Raw genomic sequence first — 12,526 nt, forward strand, 5'->3', positions numbered from 1 at the left:
ATATTTATTTATTTAAAACTCTGCATCTTTTCTATCCTCTGTCCTTTCCAGGTGTCTAGTTCTTGGAGAATTTTTTGTCTCCAGCTATTTTGTCCCTCAGTCAGACTTTGAGCATTTTAGTTGCTGTAATTTACTTTTTATTGCAATTAATTAAAATTTTATTTATTTTTCTACAGCAGCTTACCATTTTTTTTTTTTAGATCTTTTATACTGTGTAGAACTTCTGGCCGAGCCTTGCTGGAAAACAATCTCAGACTTTGTAAAGGAGTAGGATTACACTACAGGAAATATCCTGCTCTCCAAATGCTGCTTCATCTTTGTCACAGAGCAAAAACGACCAAAAACCTTTGGGTTCTTAGAACCCTGGGGCCACTTCATGCCAATAATTATCTGTGACTCTCTGTATCTGTTGCACCTTCTGTCATGGTGAGAAACTTTTGAAGTGTCAGGAGGTAAAGCAGATGCTGTTATAATTAAATAAAGAGAACCTGAAACACAGCTTGCATACTGTATACAAGCAAACCGGTGCTATTTTTCTGGGCCTTAATGCATTCTTAGAATAGATCTGCAACCCAGTCTCCTTTTATGGCTGCAACAACTTTACTGTTTTATTGAAAAGTCTTAGTTTTTTAAAGATCAAATTCAATAAAAATTGTGTTTGTAATATGTTCTATAGGCATTTTTCTCATGATGGAGGACATATATAAAAAATTAAGTTTGAAATTGCATTATTGCAGTATTTCTTTAATCAAATTATTGAATAAAGAATCAATATTTTTTTAAAAAGCTTGTAGTTTGCTTTGTTTGTCAGAGCTTTCATCTGACATAAAGTCAATTTAAAAAGGTTTAAAATGGCAGTTATGCATCATTTCTGATCATGTGCATCTTCTCTTTCCAGAGGTTTAAGAAAAGGATTCGGAAGAGGTCTTTCTGTGATGCGAATACTTAGTTGTTGCATTTTTGTTTTATCTCTGTGAGCGCATTAGCGCCGTAATGAGTGCTAATTTCTGACCACACAGTTTAACGGCTGCAGGAATTAGGCCAGACCTGTCAGCCAGCTTGGCAGTGATTTTAATGATGAGCCTGATTTTTTTCTTTTTAATGCTGCAGTTTAGCAGATAATTTGTGAGGTTTTACTTTAACAAGAGAGAAATGTGCATGGATATGGCCAATAAAATATTCCCTTATCTACTAACCTTTTGTCTTCTGTGCGATGCAAGGTGCGTATCAATAACTGGATTGTTTTTCCAAGAGGTTTTCATAATTTCTTCCCCCCTAGCATCATGTAAAGACTGTGTTTCATGGCTCTTAAAGAAAAATCTTTAGACCTGATGTTGGGCTCTTTTGTTTGTCCAGGTCAGATGATGGCATCCCAATCCCAGTTAGCATGTCCAGATGGAAAAGCAGATGTTAGCAGAGAGAACAGCTCTGTGGACTTCAGCAAGGTATGAAATAGATGTAAATATTGGTATGGAAGATGCATTTGTGGAGTGAGTGGCAGAACTGAAAATGCAAGATACAGGTTTCTCTGCCAATATCAAAGAGTCTGTTAATTTTTTTTGTGTACAGAACACAGTACCTTGTGTTTTGTGTCCTGATTGGCTGTAGACCATTGTCAATAAGTCTCCTTTGTGTCGTGTCTCCTGGACAGTACAGAATGCATTTAGCTTGCTGAGAGGATCTCAGTGTCACAAGAACCCCCAGACGGCTGGTTCCAATTGCAGCAGGTTTATTAGCTCAGCTAAAATTCCAAAGCTAAATCAGGGTCAGGCAGGGAGAAGTCAATAACAGGAACGAGAGCATCAGAGAAGAGACAGGGGTAGTCAGGATCCAGGGCAGGCAAACCGTCAGAAACTGGATCAGGAAATCAGACGCTTGGTCATGACATACTGCTCAGTAAATAAGGCACAAACAATACTTTGCACTGAGTGAGGCTCAGTACAGTGCTTAAGTAGACTGTGATTGATTGAGTGAATGTGTGTCAGGTGTGTGGCATCCAGGAAGTGCACACTGGGGTTGCTGAGAGATGAAGTGAATTCAGTACTCTGCAGACTGCTCCTGCCGGTGACCAGAAGGGGAGACAGAGCTCTGACTTCTTACACTTTGCTTTTATCTAGAATACTGGATTTATTTCTCTACAAAGGTTTGAACTTTGAGAAATTCAACAAGAGAGAAAATTGAACCATGTATGTATGTATGAGAAAAGCGTATAAAGGGTGTATTGAGGATGTTTGAACCCTAAAAACATCTATAATTATTTAAAAAAAATTAAAGCTGACTACTATGCAGATTCCTTAATTTATGCTTGAGAATAATTCAGAATAAAATGAAGACTGTTGATCCTCTGATTTCAAATTAAAGCACAATATTGATAATAAGAATGGAGGAGCTTTGGAGCTTGTTTCTTCTGACATAACTGTAATTAAGTGAAGCCACTAACTAATATTTACTGTTTATCCCACAAATGCATGGTATTTACTAATGTGGCCTTGTTTAAAATGTCAAACTAATGGGTTTTCCAACAATAAAAAGATTTATTGCCAAGAAGCATTGATGCAACAGAGAAATAACCTAGCATAAACACATTTTCTCAGGTATAAATACACACATTAATATGTATTTCAGCTGGATGTTGCAAATAATTTGTTAACAGCCCAGTTTTGGTTCAGCATCTTCTCAATGCTGTTAATTGCTGCTCTTGTACAAGGGGCCCCTATTGACCAAAAAATGATTAAAATAAGAAGGCAGTTTGAATGTTTTCTAGTTTTTTTTTTTTACATATTTGAGAACTTGTAACATAAACTAGTAGTCAGTTTTGTGGTTGCACATTTTTATTTATTAACTGCACTCGTTTATGCCTAAAACAGGTATATTTGATTGCATTTCTTTAAATTTGCATGAAGAGGTGGTTCGGTAAATTGACCAATATCCCTTTCTATGGGTAAAAAGAGCAAACACATTTAAAACCTGGATCTATGAATAATACAAGAGCAAATGTGTCACAAGTTTATCATAATAGAAACAAAAAAAATTCAATCTACATGTATAGAATGTTCTATAGAAAATTAAAGGTTAATTAAAAAGCAAACAGGTGGTCACTTTATGCTGAAAAGCGGTGTAGGGAGAGATTAGGATTAAAAAAATGTTGAGTAATAACTATTTACGGACCTCACATATACAGTAAAAGACAGAAGACCTCTATATAGATTTTGTTTCTGAAATAACTAAAATGTGCTCGACTGCTATTTTAAAGAGTTTAATGGAAAATTATGAATCTGTTGGATGCTAGATATTTTTTTCCCCAATTAGAGATGTATTTGTACTAAATAAATACAGTGTAATGTATTTGTCTTATGAAGTCTTGAATTATCGTAAAAACTGCTTTTTTACAGCCACATTCAGTGTGAAATGCAAGTTAAAAACTAAAGAAAAACAGTTTTTTTTTAACTTATTTCAGGGTTTTATAAAATTTACTTTTTAAAAATTGTGTTACTCTTTAATTTAGATAAGTGTGAAACAATTACAAACACAAAGTTGAGTAATGTTTAGACTTAAAGCTATTTAGACTCTTACATCCTGGGATTATTGTGAGGATAAACCATTAAAAAAAAACATGCCACATGAGTTATCCCCCCCCTATTATTTAAGTAATCCCCATACTCAAAGCTGCTTAAGCCATCTGAAACGGCGTGTCAGACCTTTCACATGTTCCTGCACCCGGTGTCCTCTTTCAGATAGACCTGCATTTTATGAAGAAGATCCCGCCGGGGGCAGAGGCATGCAACGTGTTGGTGGGAGAGCTAGAGTTTCTGAACAAGCCGGTGGTGGCGTTTGTGCGCCTGTCCCCCGCCATGCTGCTCAACGGGCTGGCCGAAGTCCCAATTGCCACAAGGTGACTGACTGCAGGACTTAATGCTAAATGCTTCCATGCTGCTGTAAAACGGTCACTGGAAACGCTCTGACTTTGCTTTCAGGTTCCTCTTTATTCTATTAGGGCCCTTTGGTAGGGCGGCTCAGTATCACGAAATTGGGAGGTCCATTGCAACACTTATGACAGACGAGGTAAGCATGGATCAAGGAACATCTGCACCGTGCTGCTGTCACCCTTAAATGAATTCCAAAAAAAGTGTACAGATTGCTCAGAGTTTCAGCCAGATATCATTGTCAGATTTTCTTCTCTTTGAATAAATTCACAGACCAGCAGAACGGAGCAAATTCCCAAAGTGGTGGAACATTTCAAAGTGTGAAGCACAGCTCAGAGCTTTCATAACTTGATTTTAGCGATTAGTCAGCCCTCATGCGCTCCTCTTTTGCCCACAGTTTATATTGTCATCCATCAGGACAGAAAATTTCCACAAGTTTTTAGGCCTTTCATCAAATAAAATGTGTTCATAGAAAAAACAGCTTTTCACGAAATTCTATAATGTACACATATGACATTTTTATACATGTGCATGTTGATAGGACATTTTTATTTAAAGCCTTGAAAAGCTTTGTTTAAAGACCTACTCTGATGAAAATTGTGTTTTTTGGTGTTTTTTAACACGTTCTTGTGGTATTTTTCTGATGATGATAGAGAAAATTAAGCTCAGATTTGCTTTTCCGAGTATTTCTTTATTCAAACCATTGTGTAGCCGGAGCAGCTGAAAAAAGATTGTATTGTGACACACAAAATACACAAAATGAGCTTCTTGCTCCAAGCTCTCTGCAGGGGGGGGGTCCATGTCAACAGTCCCGCCCACAGCACAGAGGCGTTTTTCTAATCAACCTCTGTTGCTCTGCTGAAACTATGTCCCAGAAAACGACACAGGTTTTTTTTGTGGATACGGCTAAAAATTAAATGGCTACTGCAACCTTTTAAAAAATAATCAAAAGATGAACAAAGTGGGCATTTAAACATCTCAAAGAGCCATCGGAGTAAAATAAATATTGAGACATTAAAAATTTTATGTGCCACAAAAAAAGTATGTTTTACATAATCTGTATTTTAAATTTTCATGTTGATGGTTACATGTTTCCAGATGTAACCATATTTTCTGAAGAGGGTGAATACCTTTAGTGCCAAAATTTCTGCCACAGTGTTTGACATTTCTTGCTCAATATTTGTTAGTGTGGAGCAGATCTGTGTTTGAAAGAAAATGTTTTTTGTTCATCCCGCCATTTGTCCCTAATGTTTCTGCACAGTAGTTGTAATCTCCTAATACACATTGTACTGAAATGGGTTTTTATTTTCTTCTTTTGTCTGTAGTTAAAAAAAAACCACATTATGTGTTTCTGTTTGTCTACTCTTAAGACTACTGAATGACAAAAGGTTGCATTCACACCACAATTTGTTCACTTGCTTCTAAAGGTGTGAAAGCTCATCTGAACCCTGGTGTAGAAAACACTTGTTTTTTAAAAAAATAGTCTGTTTGCTTGATGGAAAATCTAGTCTTCTGCACGTAAACAAAGAGAAACTTTTTTTTTTTTGCCAAAAGATGATGAATAAATAAGATGTTTTTAAAGAAAACTACGGCAGTCTGTCACTTTCTTCTGTCTGCAGGTTTTTCACGATGTCGCCTATAAGGCCAAAGACCGAAATGATCTGATCGCCGGTATTGATGAATTCCTTGATCAAGTGACTGTCCTGCCTCCAGGAGAGTGGGATCCAACCATTCGTATAGAGCCACCAAAAAATGTCCCTTCTCAGGTCAGAAGAACGTTTTGTTTAATCCTTTTAGGTCTCAATGGTTGCAGGATGTGAAGGTCAAGTGTTTGTGAACTGCTGTGACAGGAAAAAAGGAAGAAAAGCAACATATTATCGAATGGTTTAGTTGATGGGGAGGAGGAGGAAGCACATGGCCATGGAGGTCCAGAACTGCAGCGAACCGGAAGGTAATATTGTTGATATATTCTTTACTTTTTTTCTTCGAAATATCTTTGTAGACCTGAAAACATTGTGTGCCGGAGCACAGAATGGTTTCTCTGGAAATGCATTAATAAACATTTATACTTCTCAATCTGCAGTGTCATCATGAAATATGTTGTCCTTTGCAATACAGCAGGTCTGCTGTGTAATTAAAGAGACAAAAAGAAAACATACCCAGCTGATATTTGTGGTGCAGTAACAACTGCTGGTTCAACTCACCAGTTAACTCATTTCCCATGTCGCACCGATGTGAAGCGTGGAATAAAGTCATGAAAGCAAACATTTCCTGATATGATGGTGTCAATCAAAAAGCTTAATATAATGCCGAACATCTACAATGTTTGTGAGGAAACTTTAGCTGTAGTTCAAAGTGGTTTCCATAGAAACCCGTTTCCTTCCAGTATTCTATTTGCAGCTAGACTTTTCAATACCAGGGACCTTCCTCGTGGAGCAGAACATTAAGTAGGAACAAGGGGAAAAATGGAAAGAGGAATTTTTAATGAATTGTTTTAAAAAGAAAGGAACATGAAGTGCTACTAAAACTGATGAGTGGTCTTTCTTTTTTTAAGGCTGTTTGGTGGTCTCATTCTTGACATCAAGCGGAAGGTCCCCCACTATCTGTCTGACTACACTGATGCCATTAACTTGCAGTGCATCGCCTCGTTCCTCTTCCTCTACTGTGCCTGCATGTCCCCTGTTATCACTTTTGGGGGGCTTTTGGGCGAGGCTACAGAAGGAAGAATAGTAAGCCTCGTTTCCCCATCAAACCTTTCTGCTCTCCTGACTGCACACGCTTCTGTTTGCTTTAACTTCTTCCTCTGCTGTGTTCCAGAGTGCCATTGAGTCTCTGTTCGGAGCCTCTCTGACTGGAATAGCGTACTCCCTGTTTGCGGGGCAGCCCCTCACCATTCTGGGAAGCACAGGCCCTGTTCTTGTGTTTGAAAAGATTTTGTTCAAATTCTGCAAGTAGGTTTCTCGGCGCCGGCAAAAATACACATTTCAGTTTGACAGTACAAAGAAATTTAATTTATTGCAGCATCTGTTGTAGTTTCCTGTTATAAATAATTTGCTCACATGTGCACCTGTGCATCCACACACAGGGAGTATGGGCTGTCTTACCTGTCCCTGAGAACCTGCATCGGCCTGTGGACAGCTTTCCTCTGCCTTCTGCTGGTGGCCACGGATGCCAGTTCCCTGGTTTGCTACATCACCCGTTTTACAGAGGAAGCTTTCGCCTCGCTCATCTGCATCATTTTCATATATGAAGCGTTGGAGAAACTGACCCACCTTGGCGAACATTTTCCTTTTAACAAGAACAACAACCTGAACAAACTCACCACGTACTCGTATGTAAACATGATTCACATGAAAGGATGTAAGATTGTTGTCTGTGGATAACCAATAAGCACTCCATTTAGTTTCTTGATAAATGATCTGCACTTGATTTATTAAGGGCAAGATTATGGTAACTATGCAAAAATAAATAATAATTGAAACAGGATGGGATCATTTAAATTCCCTTCTACTCACTCCCTTACAAGAAAACTCTACTCGACTTTGATTGATAATCAATACGTTTAATCAATCTAATGTGGCATATATGTATGCATCTCTGCAAAACAGTCTATGATTATGAGTATTTACACACTATCAAGAAGACGGCATTTAACCATTTTTGTAATTAACTTCTTTATTTTCTAATCAATTTATTCATTAATATCTGTGTATTGTATTTTTATTGCAGTATTCTATTATTTTTAATGCTTGGAATCAATCAATCAAATCAAACATGTTTAATTTCAGAGCAGCAAGCACACAATCAAGAATTATTAATGACTCTGGATGTTCATGCGTGTCCTGCAGATGTACTTGCATTGAGCCTTCAGATCCTACCAATGAGACCTTGAAGTTTTGGGAGATTAACAATGTCACCGCCTCAGAAATCTACTGGGAAGCCATGGAGGCGAAGGTAGGACTTCACACTAGCCTTTAATCACAACAATTACAAAAAGTCATTTATAAAGAGAAAATAATCCGATTGCATGTCTTTAAGTGGCCTGCTTTCCAGATGAAGGATACTGAGTAGATGAGATTAAGGCCATGTGGGTTGGATTATACTGGATTATTTTACACCTAATAACGATGTAACTTTAGGGAGACAAATAGATAAATGGATGGATAGATGGATAGATGGATAGATAGATAGATAGATCGAATTCATTCCAGACTCATGCTCCAATCAGTAAAAAGGAGTACACAGACCCACTACATTAAAAATGTGTGTCAAGAATACACCAGTTGAGGGACAGTATATAGTTAACAAAAAAAAAAGAATTTAAAAGGATATGAATAAATACAAAGACAAAAACATTACTTATACATACCACACCATAAAAAAATTAGTTACAATGACAAATAAAAAGACAGTCCCTCCAGTGTTTCCATAAATATGACTGGAAGTGTATGGCACTAAATCTAATGTTGCTTATAGCCAAGATGAGAGTATTCTCTGAAGCATTTAATCTGCAGATAAACTTGAACACGAGTGGCTTATATATATATATATATATATATATATATATATATATATATATATATATATATATATATATATATATATATATATATATATATATATATATATATATATATATATATATATATACTGTATATAGGATAATTTCTTTACTTAGTTTTTTCAATAGTAGCATACTAGAGCTGCCAAGTAAGAGATCTAGAGGAATATCAACGAGAAGGTTTATGGATGCTGTAAAAGAAGAAATGAAGGGAGCTGGTGTTAGACTAGAGCGGAGCCATACCCTGGTCCTCAAGAGCCTCCACCTTGCCCATTTTCCAGCTCTCCCTGTCCTGTTTGATGCTAAATCAGGCGTTTTCAGTCATTTAGGATGTGGAATCACTTGAGTCAGCTAATCAGCAGCAAGCTGGTCAGTAAGGACTGGAAGACAAGCAGGGTCTCTTGAGGACCAAGGTTGGCCATCCCTGCAGTAGAGGATGCAAAAGACAGGGTAATATGAAGGAAACTGATTCCCTGTTGCAAACCCCTGAAGGTAAACCGGAAAGGAAAGACATAGTTCAATATTAGTATGCTCACTAAGGCTGCCTTTTTTTTTTTTTTTTTTTGCAGGACTGTATTGAAAAGCAGGGCGAGTTTGTGGGCAGTGCCTGTGGCCCTCATGGACCTTATGTTCCCGATGTTCTCTTCTGGTGTGTCATCCTCTTTTTTTCCACCGTCTTCATGTCTGCCTTCCTCAAAGAGTTCAAGTTCAGCAATTACTTTCCCACAAAGGTATAATGCACTGATATCCCCTCTTATTTTCTTGGGAGCAGTTATTGAAAGCTGTGAAAATGATAGCATGGAACATCAGCAAACTCTAGTGGCCACAGAGGAAAATTGCATGACCAAAATGGGGAGGAAAAGTAAAGTTTTACGTTTGCATAATAGGTGTTTTTAGAACTTTTTTTTAAAGTTTTTTTTTTTATTTTCGCAGGTGCGATCCATCATCAGCGACTTTGCAGTTTTTTTCACCATTCTCACCATGGTTTTAGTAGACTATGCCCTGGGTGTTCCCTCTCCAAAACTAAAGGTTCCAAGTGTATTTAAGGTGAGCTCTGACACAAAATAAAATTAGATTAATAAAGAATTTTTCAAAGTCTTTAAAAATTGGTGATGTCTCATTAGCCGACCAGAGATGATCGAGGTTGGTTCATTAACCCGTTGGGTCCCAATCCCTGGTGGACGGTAATCATAACTGTGGTTCCGGCTCTACTCTGTACCATTCTCATCTTCATGGACCAACAGATCACAGCTGTGATCATCAACAGGAAGGAAAACAAACTCAAGGTACTTTCCGTCTGGCTGAAGGCTCGATTTCCTGTTGCAGAGCACCTGTGTTCACCTGGACTTTCCCTATCTTCTAGAAAGGCTGCGGATACCACCTTGACCTGTTCATGGTCGGGCTGATGCTGGGCGTGTGTTCTTTGATGGGCCTGCCGTGGTTTGTAGCGGCCACTGTCCTCTCCATCACACATGTGAACAGCCTGAAGCTGGAGTCTGAGTGCTCAGCTCCCGGGGAGCAGCCAAAATTCCTGGGAATTAGAGAACAGCGATTCACGGGTCTCATGATTTTCACCCTCATGGGCTGCTCCGTCTTCATGACGTCAGTGCTTAAGGTGAGCCTGCAATTTTGTCTTTTTCTTAAGTTCTCATGTGACTGTAAATCCGTTCTGACTCTATTCTCAGTTCATTCCCATGCCAGTGTTGTATGGGGTGTTCCTTTATATGGGAGCTTCTTCTCTCAGAGGCATTCAGGTAAACTATTTTTGAGTTTCACACACACGTCATGTCAAAATTTCTGTTCAATTTGAGCTTTAAAAAGAAGAGAAACAAATTTGTTTTTGGATTAACTTAAAAGTACAATTTTTTCCTTTCATTCTTTTTCTGTTAATTCAATGAAGACTGACCAAGTCTAAAGTAAAACATTTTCATTAATTTAAAAATGTTATTTCATAAAAAAAGCAAAAATCTGTGATTCAAAATGTAATGAATACTGTGAAAAAGGCTTTGGTTCACGTTGGGAGAAAGTGCAGCATGCATCAATTTACTGGAAAAATCACTTAAATACTTACAGGTTTCGTACTGAAAACAACATATTCTGGAACAATAAAGAAATTTGTATTTTTTCCTGAACGATTCATCTATTTTCCAAGTATTATCTGGAATTGTGATCAGAGATCCAACTTCCATCTCTACATATTCAGTGAGACAGTGAAGCTCTCCAGAGTCTGGTAACTTCACTCTGAATAAACCAACCTGGAAATGATTTTCCTAATCAGGTCTTTCTATAAATAAGACAGGGAGGCTGCAGATCTGTCAGGGAGGAGGTTTTTGTGGTTTAGTTTTTTTTTTACATCTTATTCTCTTTTTTGTCTCCTGCAGTTCTTCGATCGTCTCACTTTGTTTGGCATGCCGCCCAAGCATCAGCCAGACTTCATCTACTTACGACACGTTCCCCTGAGGAAGATTCACCTCTTCACCATCATCCAGCTCAGCTGTCTGGTTCTGCTGTGGATCATCAAAACCTCCAGGGCTGCCATCGTGTTTCCCATGATGGTTAGTTGACAGCAGGCTGGTAAAACCTACAGACGTCTGGCACCCCAGAGTTTCTCACATTCAAGGGTTACAAATGGAAAGCAAATGGCCGATAAAGTAGGGGGTGCATGATGTTTAATGCAGAAATGCTCTCCACAAAATGCTTAATTTTACTATAGTTTTGTTCAGAACTTTAAAAGCTTTGAATTGAAAAAGCCTTTTGGATAGAGGTGAAACGTCTTCCAACTTTAAAAACTAAGTCCAGATGACAACCCCTAAACCTACTACTATGGTTTATAAGCTAATAAACATACCGGTATTCTTAATTGTTTTTTTTTTTTTATTTCTTTAATTGATGAGCGAGAAAAGTCTGTCTTTTTCCAGATCAAAAAGAGGAGATGCTCCACCACAGCTCTCATGCCATAGCAGAACAAGGGTGCCACTCACATCCTCATGTTAACCAGATAAAGCTCAACACCAGAACTATGTATTGATCTGCTAACAATAGATAGACTTTCCTAAATATCTCAGCTCCACGTCAACAAAAAGTCTGCCTGATGAAAAATAATTAAATCTGGACACTCAAGTGTACTAGAACATGGCTTTGTGTGACGCATTGTATCTGGCTGTTAATATATCAGTCAGGACATTTCAATCAGTGAACAGATTGCACCTGATTCTCATGCCTGCCAACAATGCTGATGATAACAAAAAAAAACCTAGAACTTCAAGAGCTTCTGTCAGTTCTGGTGAAGAGCCACCAAACAAGTCTAAAAATGATTTTGCACTCGCACTGAAGAGTAGGAAGCTGTACATTTCATGGAATGTAAACAGTTTGCGCACAAGTCTAACATTGCCAACAGGAGTGACAGTTCACATTGCGGTCGCAAGAGGGCGCCAACGCAGACAAAAAGGAAGTTAAAGTATGAAAAAGGGAGAAAGAAGGGGAAGCTGACTGGCTAAATAAAGAAAATAATCACTGGAAAAAAAATGAGCAAGGTTAATGCAATGTTGATATTAAGCTTTTGCTACAAATTTTAGAGAACTGGATTGAACTCATAAAGATTGATGCGACTTGGTCAATGTTGATGATAAGAAAGCTAATCAAGGAGTTTATGAAAATGCTATGACTTCAAGGTCTTTAACCCAAAAATGCACTGCAGAAAGCAATACTTCCAACAGATGAGTACCGGTATGTAGAAAAAACAAAAACAGATGCTCATGGGGATTGTGTTCATCACAACTATCCCTTTTTCACTGGGAATCCAGTGCTGTCCACTGATGTTGGTGTCAAAAACTCTACATAAGCTTCTGCTACATCAAAACGTGGCTGTAGAAACAGTTAAGTTCCACACAGAAGCAGTCCACTGCTCACAGGAGATTCTGTCTAGCAGAGCATGCAGCTCAAAACGAAACCTGACAGCTATTATGATCGCTATAGACACGAGTACGTTTATGCTTGCACAAACATGTGAGACCTGAAGTATATCCCACTTTTTTTCTCAGTG

At 38.0% G+C, this 12,526-nt stretch overlaps 1 protein-coding gene across 3 annotated transcripts in view; it reads left to right on the forward strand.

The window, feature by feature from the left end:
* The window catches only part of slc4a10 (solute carrier family 4 member 10), a 28,182-nt gene that overhangs the window by 13,147 nt on the left and 2,509 nt on the right, over window positions 1-12,526 (forward strand). For all 3 annotated transcript variants that reach the window (XM_011489733.3, XM_020713101.2, XM_020713100.2), the window contains 15 exons: window positions 1,357-1,445; window positions 3,735-3,892; window positions 3,975-4,062; window positions 5,543-5,689; window positions 5,774-5,874; window positions 6,478-6,652; window positions 6,741-6,874; window positions 7,009-7,254; window positions 7,772-7,877; window positions 9,054-9,215; window positions 9,418-9,531; window positions 9,609-9,770; window positions 9,848-10,099; window positions 10,170-10,238; window positions 10,866-11,039. In XM_011489733.3, coding sequence (XP_011488035.1) covers window positions 1,357-1,445; window positions 3,735-3,892; window positions 3,975-4,062; window positions 5,543-5,689; window positions 5,774-5,874; window positions 6,478-6,652; window positions 6,741-6,874; window positions 7,009-7,254; window positions 7,772-7,877; window positions 9,054-9,215; window positions 9,418-9,531; window positions 9,609-9,770; window positions 9,848-10,099; window positions 10,170-10,238; window positions 10,866-11,039 — 2,177 coding nt within the window. The remainder of the gene's footprint in view (window positions 1-1,356; window positions 1,446-3,734; window positions 3,893-3,974; window positions 4,063-5,542; window positions 5,690-5,773; window positions 5,875-6,477; window positions 6,653-6,740; window positions 6,875-7,008; window positions 7,255-7,771; window positions 7,878-9,053; window positions 9,216-9,417; window positions 9,532-9,608; window positions 9,771-9,847; window positions 10,100-10,169; window positions 10,239-10,865; window positions 11,040-12,526) is intronic.

Source organism: Oryzias latipes, chromosome 21 (assembly GCF_002234675.1).
Source record: "Oryzias latipes chromosome 21, ASM223467v1".
Taxonomy (NCBI): Eukaryota; Metazoa; Chordata; class Actinopteri; order Beloniformes; family Adrianichthyidae; genus Oryzias; species Oryzias latipes.